At 38.6% G+C, this 22471-nt stretch overlaps 1 protein-coding gene across 4 annotated transcripts in view; it reads right to left on the bottom strand.

Moving 5' to 3' along the window:
• LOC112103386 (connector enhancer of kinase suppressor of ras 2-like) overlaps positions 1-22471 on the bottom strand; it is a 526129-nt gene that overhangs the window by 368653 nt on the left and 135005 nt on the right. For all 4 annotated transcript variants that reach the window (XM_026652993.1, XM_026652992.1, XM_026652995.1 and 1 more), the window contains exon 2: positions 3050-3213. In XM_026652993.1, coding sequence (XP_026508778.1) covers positions 3050-3213 — 164 coding nt within the window. The remainder of the gene's footprint in view (positions 1-3049; positions 3214-22471) is intronic.

Raw genomic sequence — 22471 nt, 5'->3', positions numbered from 1 at the left:
AGATAAAGGAAGGTGTCTTTGTTGGTCCTCAGATTCGTGAACTTCTTTGAGATGATGCATTTGACCTTGCACTGAGTGGCAAGGAAAAGACGGCATGGAAAGCCCTCCAGTTAGTGGCAATACATTTTCTCGGAAACAACAAGGCAGACAACTACAGGTTGTTGGTGGAAAACCTCCTCGAGGCATACAAAAGCCTTGGTTGCAACATGTCACTAAAGATACATTTTTTGCACTCTCATCTAGATTTTTTTCCACCAAACTGCGGAGCAGTGAGCGATAAGCATGGCGAGCGATTTCACCAGGACATTGCAACAATGGAGAAACGCTATCAGGGCAAATGGAGCCCATCAATGCTTGCAGACTATTGCTGGACAGTGACAAGAGATGCTCCATTTAAAGAATACAAGAGACAAGCCAAGAAGCACCGAGTAGACACTGAATAGGACTAAACTATGTACAGAATAGTTTTTTGCCTTTTGTTTCATAATAAATTTTATTTATATAACCCTTTTGCTGATTTTTAAAGTGTTACATAAACAGGACAGGTGAAATATTATCATGTAAAGCAACCATAAACACATGAAAAGACCTAGGTTTACAATTTATGATTAAAACTCTACTATCTACACAATATACATAGACATAAAAAACGTAAAAACTTAAATATCTTAGAAACAGTAGCCAATCAGTTGTTTTAATTGTCATTTTTGAATTCGGCACATCAAAATACATAATCAATAGCACATTTTATCTCTGAAGCAGACGACTTCTCAAAAATTGTAGACCAGTGTAATGAAAGCACACATTATGCAATACCAAAGTCCCTGGCTCCTACTTCCTCCTCCCATCATCTCCTTCTCAAACAACCCCTCTACTTCCAACAACTTGCCTTATTCCAGTTAGCACAAAGATGATCTCTTGTCCAAATGAATTCAGGAATGAGAGGTGTACATTCAATATTTGAGCTGTGTGATTGCTCATTTAGCTCATGGACTAGTGTTACTGTTCTTTGACTGGATAACATAATATCTAAATGCTACATCTGTCTCTGCCCCTAAAGTTTTATTTTGTGATTAAACTAATCTCAGATACAGGTCCAAATGGTTTTTCCATACAAATAAACCTTAACTTCCCAAAATGTTCACCAAAAAAATTAAAAGGATTACAGCCATAATCAAAGCTAATTCTGTATGTTCGTTAATGTTTTTCTTACAGCTACTCCCAGTATGTTCAACTTGCTCCCAATATGATTAATATTAATAAAATTTAAGACCAGAAGGGACCATTATGATAATGTAATCTGACCTCCTGCATGACAGAGGCCATAGAACCTCACCACACATAATTCAACTAGATTGTAATCACATGCACATCCAATCAATCATTTATGTTTATCCCTTGAAATGAGATCTAAGATAGAAACAACATGGAGAAATTCTAATACATTCTGTGTCCTGTAAATGAACTTAGTGATTGGCTGAACAAGAAGTAGGACTGAGTGGACTTGTAGGCTCTAAAGTTTTACTTTTTTTTTTCCAGTGCAGTTATGGAAAAAAAAATAATTATACATTTGTAAGTTGCACTTTCATGATAAAGTGATTGCACTACAGTACTATGAGGTGAATTGAAAAATACTACTTTTTTGTTTCTTTTTTAAAGTGCAAATATTTGTAATACAAATAATAATATAAAGTGAGCACTGTACTTTGTATTCTATGTTGTAGTTGAAATCAATATATTTCAAAATGTAGAAAACACCCAAAATATTTAAATAAAATGGTACAGTATTCTATTATTAACAGTGGAATTAAAACTGCAATTAATCCTGATTCATTTTTTAATCGTTTGATAGCCCTAATGAAAATATTTTAATAGCACCATCCAGTGCTGCCAGAATCACCTATTGAATGGAGTACAGTCTTTACTGTAATGAAGAATATCAGCAAGATGTCTAGGACACTTGTCATCAAGACTACAGTGTCTTGGCATTTTATGAGGCTATACATATTGAAAAAATCTTGCACTGGCATACCTTTCTCCAGCTTTACACCACCACATACAGCCTTGATAAGTACCGAAGTGACACTTCTATCAAAAAAACAGTTGTTGCTTTCTGTATATGAGGTACTACATAGCCAAAAATTTGAAGCCTGGGCTCCCAGACTATTCATCACATATAAAACATGCCCCTCTTTTTAATTACAATTTATACTCTCTTGTATCCAAGTCCCTCTGCCTCTGAGCCTTACCTGGACAACTTCAGACAACATTTGGTGGTGGTGGTGGTGGTGTTTTTTTAAGATTGGTACCATTACATTTAATTTTATCAACTGGTAGGAGGCATTTTAAGAGAAAAAAAAGTACAGTACATTACTGGCACCCAGACAACTTGAACAGGGCGTATGTAACTCAGTAACTTTTCACCAGCCAGAAAATAAGTTTGCTTCCAAACTTGACTCTTCTGCACATTAAAACTGTGCTACTACAAAGCTAGCAAACTGATCACATGGTGTCAGTATTTAATGTTTAGGGTAAAGTCTATTGTGATTTTTGCAAAAATGGTTTAAAATTAATTTTAAAATCATCTTCCAGTCTAATTCACACATCCTCCACAATTTCTGCATTAACTCCTAGAGTGCTGGCATGCCTTGCACATGCAGGAACTATATGGTTTACTATACTATGGTAAAGTTCAGTGGAATGTGAGGGCATATGGTATACAATCATTGGGCCATAAGGATGCCAGTGCTGATCATGCACGGCATATGAATACGACACTCAAGAAGCTAAAGGAGAAGACAAAGACAATCTATGGAAAAAGACTAAAAATAATATTAACGTTTTCAGAAGGAAAATGGTTAATTCATTTGTACTTACAGAAGCATCTGCAAATACATCCTATTTTGAAGCAATAAGGAACAATATTTAAGTAAGGCAGGAATTGGTGAAGGTGCTGTATTTCATGCAGTCTTCATTATCTTAGCTTTGGTTAGGAGATGCATAAGCCTATATTATTAAAATGAATGTCCCCAAAAAACAGCCTACTTACCAATGCACAGAGCAGATCAACTGCTTCTAAGATCAATTCTTGGTGTCCAATGCGAGTGACTCCCAGTTCTTCAAGTTCTTGATGAGTGATGTGCAACAGCTGTTCTCCATTGATTTTTTCCCTTTCAAAATTTTTAATGTATTGCTGGAGGCAGTCATCAAGGCCTAGTTTAAAAAAAAAAAGGTATGTTCAGAGAATGATGGCTAAGAATGTCAAATCTTTAATTCAGTCAATGTACAAATTTTCTTTGGTGCTGAGAAACACTACAGTTTTCAGATTTTTAAGGATGAAAGTGCTTTATAAATCTAAGGTGATTAGTTAACCCTACAGCATGGTGAATACCAGCTGCCAATATGATTTTTCAGCCAGTAATACTTCCACCATTTTAATTTTTATTTAGATATAATTGAAAAATATCCATCGTGGGCTATGGGCACCTTAGCCCAAAATTAAAATGACCATCAAATCAAAAGCAAAACCAGCAGCTACTCCTAACTTACAAACGAGAAAATGACCAAATAAAAAATTAAGCTCAGAAATTATTCTTTTCCTCCATTAAACATCATTTTTTATAGGACCTTTGTGTCTTAGTAAGCAGATAGGCAATGTAGCATGCCCTGGAGGTCGAACTATTATTTCTTTTCCAAATGATGGAAAAGCATTTCCAAAACGGAGGGCCCTTTATGGAGGACACTTTGCCAGAAGTTCTTCCTCTTATGAGCCAACAGAGCTCCAGCTCAATGCTGCTGCTGACTGTTTCTGTCTCAGTATCAGATAGGGAGAGTCAGTCTCACCCAAAGGCACTTGGGGTACATGGATAAAAATCAACAATTTAAATTCTAATGGAAACCAATAATGACATCACCGTATTCAAAAATAGTATTTGCCAGTTCTATTACATTACTCCCAGAAGTATAATTTTCAAGTATAATAATGCTATTAAAGAAAACATTTAACATTTGGAGGAAATGCTGTCTGAAGGTAGGCTTTCAGAGACCTAACAGGCTATCCAAAGACTAAGCCAAATCAGAGGCATATCCTTCCTGGGATCTCTTTTCTAAGGCTCTCTAATAGTTTGCACTTGAATCGTCTTTCTGTTCCTGAGACGGTGTTAGGAAGAACCCCATCATGCATACTCAGCCTATACAACAGTGTCACTATCTGCGGTGTTCAGAAATGCTTTAAAGTTCAACAGACTCATTTACCAGAACTCCAGTAGCAACATTTAAATGTTAAGGTCTCTGCCAAAGACCTAGATTCTTTAATTACACAAATACTTAAGAAAATATACGTGCCTAGAATTATGTTTCCATTCCAAATTCAGAGTTCATCTAGCAAGAGTAATGGACTTAGTAATAGCCATGGTACTCTAAAGCCTATACCAGCAAGAAATGAATAACTGAATCTAAGCATAAATACCTCTCAATCCTCCAAAAACGGTTTCACAGCAACATGTGCTTTAAATTTGAGGCCAGAACAGCTGTTGTGCATATGTAAAATGTTCGGAGTATAAATCAGACCTATTTCTCATCTAGTGAAAGTTCAAGTATCAGAGTTGCCTCAAGGCCTGGACTTCGAATACGGCCAGATGCAATGGTACACTGACATTGGCCTACATTTCCCCCATGTTAGACAAATCTTTTATTTTTATTTTTTTTGCCAAAACAATTTCAACCAGCAGAGTTCACCATAGATCTCTCCAGTAAGTTGAGAGGATGTTTGCTTCTCATGCCTTCCTCCTACAATGGAACAGGCAGGGTCAAAACCCATCAAACCTGTCAGTACAAAAAACCCCAGCAGGTCCTGGGCATCTAAGGAAGACAAAGTATCTCTCTGCATTACCCTCCAGGTCCCATAGAATCCACAGAAGCATGGTTCTAAGTAGAAGAGGAAAATCACTGACAAAAATCAAGGAGGACTATATGAAGGTGAGAAAATAAACATACATAAATAGTGGCTGAAAAAGCATAGTAACAAATATGAGTCATTATCTGTCATTGTAGAAATGCTTTGAACTCTCTCACTAACACAATATAAAAGAAAAAGAAGTGACAGGAGGCTTCAATTCCATGATGTATCATGCAAAGGGATGCAAAACTATAACTACCATGCTTTTGGGTATCATTTTTTTTAGATGCCCCTTTTTTTCCCATAAACAACAAACTAATCTTTTAAGCAAGTGGTTTTATTTTAGAAATCAGAAGATGCAGTTTGGCAATGATAACCAGAGACACACATTCCTCTGCGGCAGGACAGGCATGCTGAATAGAATGATGAATACAGTTCTTTATGAACCTCCTAGAATGCTTCCAGCAATTGATTACTGTTCATTAGTCTATTAATCAGTAAACCCCTTTCAAATAATAGCTCTAATTAAATGTAGTAAACTCTAGTTCATATTTCCAGATTTTTACCATGCACCACATGTATCTTAATACTTATTAGCATAAAACATTGTTGCAAGGTGCGATATAATACCAAGACATGACCAAATATCAGGGTAAGTTGACTTACCAACAGCCATTTCCCCTGAAATCACATCACCATTTGCTCAGAATTTACAAACAAAGTTATGATCTAGAGGGATCTTCTATTGAAAATATTAGTAGAAATCTGAAGTTTAAATCTAGATCTCCATATCTCCTTTCAGCAAAAACAGCTCATGTTCTCCATTGTTTCCCAACATACAGTGGTTTCACATACAGTATCATACCAGATCATAGTGTACTATTTTATTAGCAAATAAAAATGTGACCTCATCCAGACATATTATAGCAAAAGGAATCTGCAAAGTCAACATGCAAGACTGATTATACACCAGGCCTTCTAAATTAATTAAAAAAAAAAAAAAATCAGGCCAGAAATCTATACGTGAATGCAGACAATTGCAGAATTAGAGGCTCAGTCTGAATCAAGGGTGCAGTATGGCTTATATGTTAATCTTATACCTGGAGAGACTTCCATAAATAAACGAAAGAGCTACTGCTCTTCCTAAAATGAAAAACCCTAATCCAAACCAGGACAACCTGCAGACACTTCTCAAAATCCTTATATTTATTGAATTACCGATAAGAGACAACAACTTCCACTAAAAGTAATCTTCAAAGCAACAGGATTTAGTTGGGGTTGGTCCTGTTTTGAGCAGGGGGTTGGACTAGATGACCACCTGAGGTCTCTTCCAACCCTAATCTCCTATGATTCTATGTCTATTTGCCACATTCTGAGGTGCAATCCAGACTAGTGAGGGGTTGTGACACCTCCTGCCCTATAACCTTGGGTGCCTTAAATGTTCTGCTGCTGTGGCTCACAGCCTGGACACCAACAGCCAGTAAACAAGCATGCAGTCCCCTGAGCATCTGCATGCTTTGCAGCTCTGATTCAGCGCTCAGACCCCAGCAACTACCTACAACACAACAGACTCATTCTAGTCTATTGCCCAGTTACCTTATGCAGGGGTGACCCCAAACACACCCCCAGTCCCATATTTCCCCAAAACCATCTGCCCTAAAGCATCCAGCCCTTTCCTGGTACTCTTAGAGAAATTATTAACTTTGCTGTTTCCTTTAAAGTAACAATACATCAACAGCTTACCACCTCACTGGAGTTAACTAACACCTCATTCTAATCAAAGCAGGGGATTGGTTTACAGTAAGAAGTAAAACAAGTTTATTAAACAAAAGTTATAGGTTAAGTAATACCAAGCACAAGAAATAAAGGTCAGAAAGTATTACAAACAAACCAAAGTAGGAATATGCTTTTAAGAATAAAACTTAATTTCAGCCAATTACAATCTTTGCCTAAGCAGATTTCTTGCTTATAATCAATGTCCAGAGACTTCAATCTGCCTTGGCTGAAGGACCCATCCTTCTGTGACCTCAAGAGCTCTGGCCTCTTTAGTTTTTGAAAAGCATCTCTCAAAGTTCATTGATCCTGCTGCAAGAGGAAGGCTTCCTGCGGGTGCCATCTCCGTCCCCAGTGGAGATTGTTAAGTCGCCACCTTTCCCCACTTGCTCTCTTGGTGGCTTTGTTTACCCTGCATGTATTAATCATTGTCTCTGCCTGATGACCAGGCTGGTCAGACAAGCAAATACTCATTCCTTTGTGACCTGGACATGCTGACTCTGTAGCTACCTTGTGAGCTTTCATGGCTCTGTTTACCATCTAAACTGCAATCCCATTGTCACTTATCAAACCTGCTTCATTTGTATTCAAGAGCTGGGCAGACCTGTTATCGACTTCAAATACATACTTCAAAACATTATAAGAGAACATCTATAACTCCACATATAGTATTAATACATATATTTCACAATGATACTATTCACCAGTGTGTTTTCCAATGATATATTACAGGGCACATTTTAAATACAGATCATGAAATCAATGAATTGGTGTACACTGGTCAAGACAGCTGAAATTCATTGCCAGATACCAGGGAGCCCCTTGCCCTCTGGCCTTGGGATGCTGTTATGGTCACATTATTTTAATCGTATGTGATTGAGTCTACTCACACTACAAGGTGAGGAAAGAGGAAAGTTAGAAACAAACATGTACTATTTTTGAAGTGCAAAAACAAAGTAGTCAAGAATTGACCGCCTTTCAGACCTTAGATAAAAAAATATATTTTGATGCTAAAAGGCCTCCAGTTCAATCCCCTCTGGCAGCTATATTGTCTGTATATATGTAGCCAGAGTTCATAATCAAAGGCTGAAAATAGTATGGAGATCTGATGTTCAAAATTCATGAAATAATGAAAATAAATTTGCTATGTGGAAAACCTCAGTATTGATGCCAAAATGGTTATTACATATAATTTATTCTGATAATGTTAGGTCATTACAAACTTACTTGCACCTTCACTGAATGAGATACAAGTATTTTCATATACAGTATGCTTAGAGGATAACATGTTTGTTATTAAAAGAAATTTTCAGGCTAATTTAAAGGAACTGCTAGGAAATTTGCTTCTTTGTCATCTAGGTACAGACTTCAAGTGTCAAAGGGAGATAACACTATATTTATTACCCCAAAGAATGTTTAGCAGGCTCTGAAATGCAGTTTGTAACTTCTACTTTGCTTTAACATTACATATGATTTTCTTTTATGCTGTTTTGAAAGGCGTATATAAATATTAGTTATTGTAACTGTGCTTTGGATGGATATTGGATAGGAACTGCAAGTTGTAAATGTTATAAACTGTAGATTATAAATATGAAAACCAGTTGCTCAAAGAGCAGGCAACCAATATGATTGCCTTATCAAAACTGAAGACACACTAGTCTGGTATAAGACTTCACAAACTATTTATGTTTTAGAAAAGTCCTGACTTAAAAAAATATATATATAAGGATGTTCTGTTTAGGACAAAGAGGAACTTAGAGATGTTATCAGAAGTAATAAAACTATGTTGTAAAAATGGTCTTTTTTGCCCCCCTTTTGCAAGAAAAGAGTCTTTGGTAAACATACTCAAAAGGTGCTAAAAAATTTCCCTATTGAAAGTAAATTTTTATAAATATTCTAAAATCTTCATCTAACAAAAATACATATAAATGAGAAATATTTTAGAAAAAGCCTTTGTTTATTCCCTAAGTGTTTAAAAGGTCACATCAACTTCTTTTGAGATGTATATTTGCAAATGTTATCCAAATGCAACGCTTCTAATATAATAACTTCCTAATATCATTGCTATATAAATGAAAAGATGCTTTATGTACTAACATGGAATTGAATAACCTTGCTAGATTGGTTACCAATACCAGAAGCCATTTGTGTATAAAATTATTGACATTTAATCGGGGAATGAATTAGTTATCTGGCAATACATAAGCAGTTTCCTTACCAAACACAGAAAGACAAGAATCACCTCTCAAGAATTGTTAAAAATAAAGCAAACAAACTTCTAAGGACTCTTTAAAGTTAAATAGTTCTTAGAGTTTTTAAACCTAAAAAGACTAATTTGAGTGTTGGAAAATCTTTATATATGATATAAGAATGCTTAGACTTACTGGAAGCAGAATTTCAGTTGCTATTAAACCCTGATGAAACTAAGCTTGGGGGAGGGATAGCTCAGTGGTTTGAGCATTGGCCCACTAAACCCAGGGTTGTGAGTTCAATCCTTGAGGGGGCCACTTGGGGATCTGGGGCAAAATCAGTACTTGGTCCTGCTAGTGAAGGCAGGGGGCTGGACTCGATGACCTTTCAAGGTCCCTTCCAGTTCTAGGAGATGGGATATCTCCATTAATTATTATTATTTAAAGGGATGTCTCAGAAAATGGACTGAAGAGAAGAAAAAGTTAAAACCTCATCCTTAAAAATGCTCTGAAAATTTGGTCTGATCTACTCCACCAAGTTAGGTCAATGTATTTTGCTTTGCATCGGTTTATTTGTTCATGTGTCTACAGTAAAATTTGTCTCCTACCCATATAAGCACCTGCTACAGTGGCACAGTAACACCACCTCCCCGAACAGTGCTAAGCCATGGTTGATGTACTAGGGTCGACACAGTGCAACTGTAGATACTGCGTGTCCTGAATTGACCCTAACAGTCCTCCAATAGTTAGCTGTCCAACTGTACCTGACAATGACTGCTCTGGTCACAATTCTGAACTCCACTGCCCACGGTCATATAGCCCGGAAGAGCTCCCCTCCTTTAAAGCCCTCGTGTTTTTCTGATGCCTTTTCCTGATTGCCTAGCTTAGCGAGCTCATTTAGCAACTCTCCCTTGTTGTGTGCAACTGCCCAACCAACCATGCTGACTACAAGCTTTAGACATTCTCTTACCTGGAGTAGACGGGAGATGTTGGATCTCCTGAGCCTGTGGGAAGAAGAGGCTGCCCAGGCATGGCTATGGACCAGTCATAGGAGCAGGGTCATCTATGAAAAGATTGCCCAGGGGATGCAGGGGAAGGGGTATGATAGGCATCAATCAACAGCAGCAGCGTGTGAAAGTGAAGGAACTGAGGTAGGGGGGCCAACAGTTGATCTGATACCAAGTGCAGACCTGCTACTTTTACAGTGAGATGTATGCTGGCGGAGACCCCACCAGCAATCTGAAGACCACTGCAGATACCTCAGTGGAACCCAAGATGGAGAACCCTGCCATGAACAGTGAGGAGGAGGGACATGCAGTGGAGTGCGGGAAGGTCCAGCTATGCCTGAAGCCAGGATCTGTTTGAGACTCCACTCCCTGTTAATGGCCCTAAACACTTGCATGACAACAGCCCCCACTGTGGACTTTTCAACTCCAAAGTCATTTTCCACTGATATTAGCAACCTGGTGTTGCAAGCTTTCATTGTATGATCACCACTGATCTCTCAGCTATCAATCCAGCTCTCATTCTGGTGTCCATGAGCTGGAGGGCTGGCGTGAGCTCGGCACACAGATCCAGGAACGTGGCCTTTCACATCCAAAGGTTCTGCAGCCACTGCTCATCATCCAACCTCCATTATGATGCAATCCCACCAGTCAGTACTTGACTTTTGGGCCCCAAAGTGGCACACCACCATCTGCAGCTGCTTCCTGATTGTCACCAACAACCTTGAGTTGTTTTTCATTAGGTCCCTCAGCAACCTATCCTTGAAGAAATCATCACGGGCCCCCATTGTTGTGGCTCTCCAAACACCAGAAGATTGTTCATCCCATGTTTGCAATGTTCATGACAATAGAGCAGAGCTGTGCGAGCTCCATGCTTCTGTCAGAGATGGCAGACAGTGTGCAATTTTTAAAAAAGGCATGAAAATTCTGAGATACAGATGGCATTATGGGATGGAGAAAGTTGTATGATGGGTTTCTTCCTCCCCCCCGGGGTGCCACCTGATGTACTGGGGTACCACTGAGCCTGCCTGTTCCACCAGCCTGGGCTCCCTTACCCTGTCCTGCTGAGCCAGCCCCTCAAGCCTCCTCCAGCACACACACAGCTAGGGAAACACCCAGTTGCAGAAAGACACAGACACTGACATCAGCTCTGCATGGGAAGGCTCAGCTAGGGAATTGCCCAGCACTCAAGTGCACACCCCTTCTGGAGTGTAAATCCAAAATTGTATTGTTTTGTACTGCACAAAGAACTGTACAGCGTAAGCTCATAAAATTCGCTCCCTCCCTCCATGGAGAGGAAGATATGCACAGCTTTTTGCCCCCCAGTTATGAATTCCACAAACTGGTTTCAGAGAATACAAAAACAAGGTTTATTAACTACAAAAGATAGATTTTACATGATTATAAGGGTTAGCAAACAGATCAAAGCAGATTACCCAGCAAATGAAACAAACACGCAAGTTAAGCTTAACACTAAAGAAACTGGTTACAAGCAGTAATTTCTCACCCTAAATGTTGTTTTAGGCAGATTGCAGAGTTTCTTCAAGGCAAGCTGCTCTTGCTTGCAGCTTAAAACTCCAGGTATTTCTTTCACAGGCCAGACGCCTTCCCAGCCTGGGCTCAGCTCTTCTTTTGCCCATCTATAAAGTGTTTTAGTATTTGTGATGCACTGAAACAGGATTAACTATTATTCAATCCACTTTGGCAAAACCCCCACAGAGGGACTTAGGCCTTGTAAGGCTGAGGAGGAGTTCCATAACCACTGGGCTAAAAGTTTAAGGGAGGCCACCTCCACTCCCCTGCCACACACACACCCTCACCATTTTGTGTGAAATTAGGCATGCTTTGAGTATGCTTATCGGATTGGGCCCTGCAGGTAAAATAGGCGGGGAAATGCCTATCTTTACCTGGTCTAAGGATCACATTGGGGTTGGGCATGAGATAAGCTCCCAGGTGCTTAAACTGAGGCAGCAGTGCCAATTCCCAGAGGCAGAAACTTAGGCACCTGTGGGACTTCATCTGGAGAAATGTAGGCACTGAAGGATTTTAGGCACCTCCAGAGTAAGCTAGCAGTTGAACTGGGGGTCCGAAAACATCAGTGGTGCCTAAATTTTGGACTTGGGCATCTAATTCCCACTGTAGGTGCCTAAGTCCTTTGGTGGATCTGAGCCTTTGGTCTTAACCTTACCAAGGGAAGAGTCCCCCACCAGAGGCAGTCCCACTCTCAGAAGTGTAATCTGTGTTAAAAGCTCTCCTCGGAGAAGCATCCAGAAGAGATTGTGACTGTGGTAACCATTATCGCTTGTTTGTGTTTTGCTTTATTTCATATGGTCTTTTCCTTTCTTTAACTGAGTAGTCATAGTTAACTTTTTTTCCCCATCACGGTGTCCCCATGGCAAAGACCCCCATGTGACTAAAATAGTGGGAGTCATGTTCCTAAATTGACATTGAGAGAGTTATTTAGATTTGGGATACCATGTCTTGTTTCTCTAGAAAACACATTTTTACTATTTTTTTAGAATAAAAAATACTAAACTTGAAACACACCTTTGTACCCCATATTGCCTAAGAGTAGAATTTCACCAGTGACCCCCCCACGCCCCATTTTGATGGAGCTGGGAGAGGGTAGGGGGTAAGATGGCCAGGAATATGCTCTAGGAGCAGAGCTCTCATCTATCTTCTCCTTCGTAGTGCGTGTGTGAGGTGCAGCCCTATTCCTAGGTCTAGTTTGTTGCTCCTTTGTTGAGTTAGGTCAGGACTCAGAATGGTAGTGATGTCCGTGTCAGTAAAGGGAACCAGTGAGAGAGGAAGAGGCCCTACAATTACATAATGTTTATATAAGGAAGAGACTTGACAGTTATGGATGGATTTTTCTCAGAAAATTGGACTATGGCAGCCAGCTCAAACAGACATTTAAACTTACCTCAAAGAGCTAAATAAAATACCAAATGAGGGCAAGCTCAGCATTCAAATACCGAAAGACTAAAATCAGTTTTAAATTTTCCCTCCCAAACAAGAGCAGTTATAAAGGGGCAGATCTGAGAGTCAGAGTCTTTTTTTAAAAAATCATCTTTAACGTTAACAGTAAACATAAGTGTTAAGTAATTTAAACGTATTGAACTTTTCCAAATATACATGAATTTTAAAAACTTCAGGTCAGACTTAATACCGGTGAAAAGTGAATGGGAGACAGCCCAGGCGACTGACCTTCTTTATTTATCCACACACCATGGATAATATAGGTACTGGCTGCTGGCAATACCACCACACCAGTAGGGCTGAAGCCTATCCTGAGGGAACTGCAGCTGCACATTCCATTATTGGTCTTGTGAAATTTTTAACAAGAATACCCCAGGCAGGACAAGTTGTTATGGATGTGTCTGTGATGTGACACAAGATTTAAGCATATAATAAACAACATAATATATTTGACAAATTTAGCTGCCTCCTAAATGTGTGCCAGTATATCACAGTTTCTTTGAATGTATTATTGAAATTTAATTATTTTAAAAAAAAATCTTTATAGACTGATCAATTTTTGAAAGTTCAGCTACAATGGTTAGTTGTCACTAATCAAGTAATGCGCACAAAATTATAGTCTCTGTGTGTGTGTGTGTGTGTATACACATGTAAATGGATGGGAACACTTAGCCAATCAGATGATAGCTTTCATCAAAGCTATTTTAGAAGGGTGATTATTCAGTTGAAAGCTATATAGAAGAAAAGATGGACTCAGAATATAGAACATTATTGACTCAATCTGTCATAAAAGCAGTCTTATTGCAGGTTTATGTTGTACATCATGAAAAAGTGATTTTTTCCATAAGCTCAGCAACACAGCAAACCATTTGTTTGATCATACAGGGCAGTGATTTTGCCTCCTGTGGAGTAAGCTGTAAGAGAAAACTAAGTGTAATGAGCAAATTAATTTGTTTGACAGCAAACCCCACATATTTTCACATTTCTTTCTCTATGTATAATCCTGCTTGCTGACCTGCGTTCTCAGCCCTGAAGACCACAAGGAGGAAATGTAGGGAAATGAGAGAGTTGGAAAGGAGAGGTAGTTTCTTTCAGTATAACAATAAAAAAAAACATTAAAATGGGCTATTATGGTATCTTATCTAAGGCTATTTTAAGGAAGTAATATGCTATCTTTCATATTATTTGTAAATGTGATGTATTTTCTGTAAATACTTCCTATTTTAGATTTTTGTAATTACATTTCTTTTTAAGATCTCTTATGTGTGATATTATGCTCATTAAATTGGTGGTTTTAGAGCGAAAATAAATTCAGTGTGATATTACTGCTGAACTGGCATCTCTTGCTACTTTGCTCCATTACTGAAAGAAAGTGTGAGAGTAGGGGAAGAACAAGGAGGCAGGCAAAGTTATATGTTGTTCTTTCATTGTGGATATAAATAATATTCCATACAGAAAACTAGTTTAAGAGAATATTCAGTTGCTCTCAAACGTTAGGAAATGCTAGAAGTTGAGGTGGCCTGTGGCTTATAAATGAGCTGGTTGGATTTACGTGGAAACAGTGAAAGGCACCTTCCTGACCCTAGCAATATCTTCATTGCAAATTGCAAGTTCCTGCTCCATACCTGGAAGGCACAAGGGCCCTGATTCAGCAAAGTACTTACACGCAAGTATAACTTTAATACATGAGTAGTCCCATTCAGTTCAAATGGACTAGTGATGTGCTTAAAGTTAGGAGAAACATGCCTAAGTACTTTGCTGAATCAGGGCCTAGACCTGTTAAAACATTGACAGAGCCACCTATTTCTCCATTAACTTCATCATAGAAATGGCTTCACTATCTTGTGCTCAGATTTAAAAATAAAAATGCACCTGAGGTAGGTAAGAAGCATGGAAAATTGCAGCATAAACAAAGCGTATCAAAATAATGGGCATCTGAAGACTGATTTATAATGAAAGTATTATGCAACCTTAACATTGCTCCACAAAGAGCAAAAATGTGCACCATGGTAACAGAGGTTTAAGGTGGGTAGGATTTGTTTTTCTCTCCTTGGGGACCTCCTGTCTTTAATGCAAGCAGACAAAGAAAAAAAGAACAGTGAAAAGTGAGTGTAGTTAATTGTATTTATTACCACTGATAAAAATAATTGATAAGTTATATAGTGCCTTGCATCTGAGGACCCCTAGCCAGTTTATAATAGTCAATTAAGCTTAGCAACACTTCTGTGAGATAGGTACGTATCATTATTCCCATTTTACAGATGGGGAATATGTCTCCTAGGACACTGCTTTAACGTCTACTCACACTTTATTCTTAATTTGTGATAGCCAGAATCAAATGCTTAGAATAACTTTCAGTTATCACTAAAAAATTCTATTTAGAGCAATAATCAAACCTACAGTTTCAGCTGCAAAAACTTAATACTTCTGGTTATATTTATGGGTTTGCTTGGAGTTACAGGTTCACAGAAAGGAGATACACCTTCCACTATTTTCCTAGGAAAGATGCTGATCGATTCCTTTACCATATTCTACATGAAACACCAAAGAGGCTCAAGACAAAAAATTCAAAGAGCTCAATCTATTTAGCTTAGCAAAGAGAAGGGTAAAAGGTGACTTGATTACAGTCTACAAGTATCATGGGGGATACATTTTTAATAATGGGCTCTTCAATATACCAGAGCAGGGGTCGGCAACGTTTGGCACGCGGCTCGCCAGAGTAAACACCCTGGCGGGCCGGGCCAGTTTTATTTACCTGCTGACACTGTAGGTTCGGCCGATCGCAGCCCCCACTGGCCGCAGTTCGCCGTCCCAGGCCAATGGGGGCGGCGAGAAGCCGCGGCTAGCACATCGCTCGCCCGCGCCGCTTCCCGCCGCCCCCATTGGCCCAGGACAGCGAACCGCGGCCAGTGGGGGCCACGATCGGCCGAACCTGCCACGTCAGCAGGTAAATATATCATCATCCAATGTCTAGAAGTTGAAGCTAGACAAATTCAGATTGGAAATAAGGCATAATTTTTTTTAAGCAATGAGAGTAATTAACCGTTGGAAAAATTTACCAATGGTCATGGTAGATTCACCATCACTGTCCATTTCTAAATCCAATTAGATGTTTTTGTAAAAGATATGATCTAGTAATTATTTTGGGGAAATTCTATGGCCTGTGTTATCAAGAAGTTCAGACTAGATAATCACAATGGTCCTTTCTGGCCTTGGAATCTATGAATCTACTATTTAAAATCTATTTTTAAATTACAGGTATGCAGAGTCTGAAACCAGAAATCTTGTGTAAAAATGCTACCATGACCTTGGGTTCAGGAATGCTAGTAGCTGCTACTAGTGAATAGTAATAACAGTAATTACTGAACAAAGCTTCGGATGAAATCTGTCATTCAAATTCAACTAAAGTTTATTATAGGCAACATCAGATTTTTTTACGTGGCATGCACAACAAGACTTACAATATTTGTTCTTTCATGTTTGTGGAAAGTGGTGAAGGATTTGTGCACTATACAAATACAGTTAGTAAACTGTTCACAACAAATTATTAGTAGCAAATAAGCTTTTATTTCTGTTCTTGAAATGTCTGCAAACAAATAATATTTTTCATTTATTTTGTTCCTTCTTCTAAAATATCTGATCAACGTTTTATGTGAACATATTTCAGCCTGTGGATTGCTCACAAACTATTCACTGCAAATATTGCACTGAACATTAAATATTCAAAATTCAAACATTTTTAACTGAAAACATAGGTCACGTGATATTTCTGTTCCCTGACTGGATAACTTAAAACTAGATTTTTTTATCTGTACACTTGAAATTGTAAATTCCAAATATGCTTTCAGTTAATAGTAGAATATTTGCTTAAAACTTATTCTTTTTGCAGACAAGCCTGCCAGGAAACAAGGTCACTAAAATAGGTGCTGAAAACAAAAGTGAGGTGAACGCAGTTTAAGCAACTTTATTTAAAAAAAAAAAAAAAATCAAATCAATGGTCACAAAAAGGTGGAGGGGGGTGTTGTTTTTTGCATACACTACTTGCTCTGTTCTAGGAAATACTGAACAAATGTGACACGGCATGATAAGGAAATTGTGTAGCTGGTTGCACTAAATGTGCCTTTATGCCAGGTACACTCTATGACAGAAAAGCAAAATCTGCTGTTTTTATGACGCATACTGCTCTGTAATAGCTCCCTGGGGCCTGGTTTGGAAGACATTTACTTAATGGTGCAAACAGTATGGCAGCTGACAATGGAAGAATACAGAAATTCACTGTCAAAGGACCAAGCTGTCTCCTAACATGACAGCATGTTGTAAGCATACAAAAAAGAATTTTGTTTGGGTGGCTCTCTGCTTTAACCATTCACCTAGGGATTGGAGTTTGAGTTCCAGTTTTTTCTATCCTGTATCGATATGAATTTCTCTGAGTATGGCGTTTTAGCAAAATTAAGAATTCAGCTATCAGTAAACTAGTGCTTTATTATTGTGGTAATCACTAGTTCCTCCAAGTAACTGTGAATTACTGGGGAGACAGTGCTGAGAATAATAAAATAATAATGGTAGGCTTAGACAGTATAGATTGAGAATATAATTTGGTCCAAAGGAAGCCAAGCGGAAGCAAACCGGTGTTTTGTATGCTCATTGACTGCTGCATTAGGCCCTATAGTGCTTTCATGCAATGATCCATGAACTTTCTGAACATTATTTTATTAATACACTCAATGCCCCCTATTTTGTATGTGGGTAAACAATCAAATTATTATCCTAAGGTCACACAGGGAGTCAGGGACAGAGTTAAGAAACCCACACATGCAATTCCTGACTCCTTGTACTTTGAATTTCTGTTGTTTCACACCCTGGCTCCACTCTGTAACAGGCTTGTATATTTCTTAGCAGCAGTTTAAAACCAGTGACGGGCATAAAATGGTTTAACTTTGCACATGTGGTCTGAAAGATTGGACTAATGCCCATGATGAGATATAGTACCATGTGCTGAAATCTGCTGCACTGTCTTCCTCTCTATTTTTAAAAAAAAAAAAAAAAAAAAAAAAAAAAAAAAAGTTCTCTCTCTCCGTTGCACTTGGGCTGCACTGTGTCCTTGACTCAAAGAAGTGGAATCTGAGGGAAAAGAATTCTAGCTCAGGCATGTTCACTACTAATTGTGAGTATGAGAAGTTGTCCGACAGGTGGATGAGTGTCACGGGAGAAGAAACAGAAAAGAAAAAGAAAAAAAGATGGTTAGTTCCAGCTCAGGCAATGGTGATTGCCTGAGCCACACACAAGTGAGCAGGAAGAGAGCTATTTCAAAAGAAAGGCCTGCTACGATAATTGGGCCTCAGCTGTCAGAAAGTGTCACAATAACCTAACACAATAAGTGTTGATGGGAAAAGCAGCAAGAGAGACTGAAAGGTTATTTTATATATAGATTGATAGATAGATCAATCAATCAAAATCTTTTGGGGGAAATTAGCAAACAGACAAAGCTGTCTGCCAACAACTGCTGCAGCGAGTTTTACCATTACAGCTGTGTGACAGAGTACTGAGATCTGACAGGTGGGTCAGCACCCTGATCACTGTCACCTCGGTTCCCCCTGTGATGACTGGTTGAATAATTAGCTAATCAGAAGGAGACGCTGGGGAAGGTAAGCAACTGATGAGCCCTGAGCTGAACAACCTGGTAGAAGTCAGGAAGGACATGTTTGTTATGAGGAAGAGGAGTCCAGGGGAAGATGAAAGAGCTTCCTAGAGCCAGAAGGGCTGAAAGATGTAAGGATTTAAAACTATAGTGTAGCATTGTGCTGGTGTGGGTGGAAGGGTTTAGAATAAAATGCAGCCTGAACACTAAAAAAGTGGGTCTGAGCAGTTTCTGGGGCATCAGAGGACTGGGACAGAACATAGCCCCGTCCCTGACTGCCACACCCATCTCCTGTGACCCCAGACTTTCATCTTAATCCTTAGACATGTCCTGACCCACCCAGGCCAAAAAGAGGGACCCAGAGGACATTGCCACTTCATTGGCTCCAGCTAAATCCCACACACAACCTGGGATATGAGAAAGACGGACAGACAGACACACACACTTTTGTTCTTTTCCTTTCCCACTTTATTTCTCTTTCCTATCCCTCTCCTTTTGCCTTCTGTCTAAATAAAAACCTGGCGTAGCCAGCAAAGACTGTATATTTTGCAACACTGCTGTAACCTCTGACCAGAGAGGCAGCTAAAAGCAATGCTTTAAACAGCTCAATGCTGGTACAAGTTTACCAGGTCTTGGAGTGATAAAACCATGTGGCTATGCCTATATTTTTCCAGCAGTGAGACTGCAAGTAAGAGTCAATACAAGAGACAGAAAAGAATTGCAAAGGTAGATGCTACATTTCCTTTCTCCCCCCTTTGTATGGGTTTGTCTTGTTTTGCTGTCTAGGAAATGGGACTAGACTTGAACAGCAACAGCAGTATCTCCACCCCATCTCAATGAAATTCAGCAGGGACAATTATTACCACCCGAACAACTGTTAAATGCACTGGTTCCCTTCTAAAAACTCTCCAGCTACAGGGAAAAACAACAAGGAATGTTAAAATGAAAGCCTTAGCTAACACTTTACATTTAAAATATTTTAACTGTTTTTCCTTCTTTTCTGTATCTTTAATAAAAGGTTTTAAAGGATTTATCATGAATTTGCCATGGTACTAAGCAGGCTGAGGTCTCTGCATACCAAACCAGAAACCTTGTTTAAAGCTGTTTCATGTTGGACAGTTACAGGGTTGTGGTAACAGCTTTGATTCTTTGGGTTCTTTATTCCATCTGAGGGTACGTCTACACTACAAGCACCACAGCAGCAAAGCTGCACCACTGTAGCTATGTTACTGTGGTGTAGACACTACAGTAACATAAGGGTTTTTTCCATCACTGTAGTAAATCCACCTCCTTGAGAGGCAGTAGCTAGTTCTCTACACTAGGGGTTAGATCAACCTACCTATGTCGCAAAGGATGTGAATTTTTTTTTTTTTTTTTAAACAGCCCTGAGTGATATAGTTAAGTCAACCTAAGTTTTATGTATAAACCAGGCCTATGTACAATCCTTACATCACATAAATCAGGAAGGAAATACAGTTCCTTAAGATGGGGATACTGAAAAAAAAATTCCAAAAACTACTTTTTATATAAGCATAAGCTTTTGACTTCTGTAAGGGAAGACCTTAAATAGATGGTGGAAGCAAAGCCAGACAGGGTCTCAGAGGGAAGTGTGGACTGTAATGTGATGGCAATAACTCAGACTGGTATGAGCATGATGCCAGGTTTACAGAATAGACATTTTGACATACAGGAATTTTTTCCAAAAAATGCTTAAGTGATTAAGGAATCAGATTGCCATTTTCAAAAGTGACTTAGGCACTTAGAAGCCTAAGGCCCTTTTACTTTCATCTGACTTTTGAAAATAGGACTCACTCTCCTGAATCAATTAGGTGCTTTGAAAATTCTACCCAGTGTCTAGCAAATCAGTATAGTTTGTCTGCACCCAGGAGGCAAACCAGAGGCTGAGATTAGCTGTAATGAAGCTGATATGCTCCAATGAAAGAGAGAGGGATATCCTGGCCCAGTAAATAATACATTTAGAAACTTGACTGTACACTGTACAGTAGGTGAAATGTGCCAAACATATGCCCCTGCTCTGAAGACCTTGCAGTCTAACAGCATATGGGGTATAATAAAACCAAACAGAACAATCACAGAATGGGTATTTCAGCTGGAACACTTTAAATAGAGATTTTATAAGGAATTTTTGAAAGCAGAGGAGGAAGGCACTTTGCATAGGTTAACAGGAAGAAGCATTTTCTAAAGCTATGGGGAAGCATAAAAATAGGTATGAACCAGGCATGTGCATAGGAGATGACAGGTGAGAAACAGGGAGCAGAACAGATTGCAGGAATAATGGGTAAAAATGTTAATGGGGATGGCATTACAGAGAACTTTGAAAATGAAATTAGACAATTAAAATTAATACTTTTTTTTGTTAAGCAGACATTCCTGCTGGCATTAAACAAAGGAGATGAATGGAGTAAATCTTCAAATCCTTAGAGGAAAAGCAAATTCATAACAAAAGAAATTAGGAGTTGTCTACATAGGGACACTCAGGAAAATTAACTGAAGGTGTGAATTTAAAGTGGATTAGGTAAACCACATTAAACCCTTGTGTGGATGCTCTTATTCAGAATTATAGTTGCCTTAAATTAGATTTATTTTAATGTTAAGCAAAATCAAATTAAGGCCACTTCAATTCTGAATAAAAATATCCACAGGGATTTAATGTGATTTAAACTAATCCACTTTAAATTCACACCTTTAACTAATTTGGATTAGTTTTCCTGAGTGTCTTCTTGTACATAATAAACCCTTAGGTTGTCTGCTAGGACACCAATGGAGATGGACTGAGAAGTAAGGGGGGGGGGGGAAATCAACTCTATAAAACAAACAAAGTCCTAGGTAAAAGTATGACATTTAAGGAACAGGAATTCCCACTGGAGGTGATTTTGCTGATAGAAAACTGCCTATAAAATGATATGTTCTGTTATTAAAATGCCTGCATTCAGTGTCTGTGCTTAAAGAGAGGGGAAGCTGCTCGGTGGAACTGTATTTACAGCTTCTGGTTTACCCAAGTTAGCACTGATGCCAGGAAATATCCAAGTCCAGTTACAGCATCCAAGCAAAACGCAGCAGTGGGAGGAGAGAGCGCATCAATAATAAACACAGTTTGCAGAACACAAGTGTCTAGACAACCATACGCTCTATTTTACTAAAATACCAAACCACCTAGATATTAAAGCAATGCCGCCTTTCTAATGCAGTGAAATACCCAATTGTTCAATGGAACATTAAATATAGTGTCTACGTTTGTTAAATCACCACACTTTGTCATTACAGTTTAAAGTAAACCAGCCTCTGTAACATGGAAACAGAGAGGATGGTTGCATTGTTGTGTTTATTCTAAATCAGGGTGTTTTTATAAACCTTAACTTTATTCTGAATATATATATTAAGATTATGCAGCACCACTAATCTACCAAGACATGACAGAAGTCAGAAGCATACTCAGGAAGAGTCTAGGTGAGCAGTGAAAAGGATGTTTAGCAACCATAAAAAGGACTTTCATTGTTCATTTGTTTTAATTTTAAGGTGAAATGTAACGCTACATTGAAAATTAAGGATCCAATCGTGCAAACACTTAGGCGCTTCTGTGGGACTACTCACATGCTGGTGTTTTCAGAATAAAGGACTAACCCTATTGCTATCAAGGTCAATGGAAAAATTTCCATTGATTCAGGGAGACCACAATTTGATTATAAGGTTAGCCCCAAAATAGGTACTGAATACCCCTTTTAATGTTGCTTATCAGACCAATACAAGTCACGGGGCAATGTAACATAGGACAATTGTAGCAATGTCATCACAGAATGGTGAATTCTGTGATGTTTTTAGCAATCCAGGAAGTACTAGTAGGTTTCACGGAGGGAAAAACTAAATTTAAAAAACAAACATATTTTAATTTCTTCATTGAAAGCAGTCTATCATCTGGTTAGTGGGGGATTTCAGCACATATTTCTGATTTTATCTTAATTTTCATTTTGTT

Source organism: Terrapene carolina, unplaced genomic scaffold (assembly GCF_002925995.2).
Source record: "Terrapene carolina triunguis isolate 2854851 unplaced genomic scaffold, T_m_triunguis-2.0 Scaffold131, whole genome shotgun sequence".
Taxonomy (NCBI): domain Eukaryota; kingdom Metazoa; phylum Chordata; order Testudines; family Emydidae; genus Terrapene; species Terrapene triunguis.
Note: the sequence above shows the minus strand (reverse complement) of the source record. Positions and strands in the feature narration are given on the sequence as shown.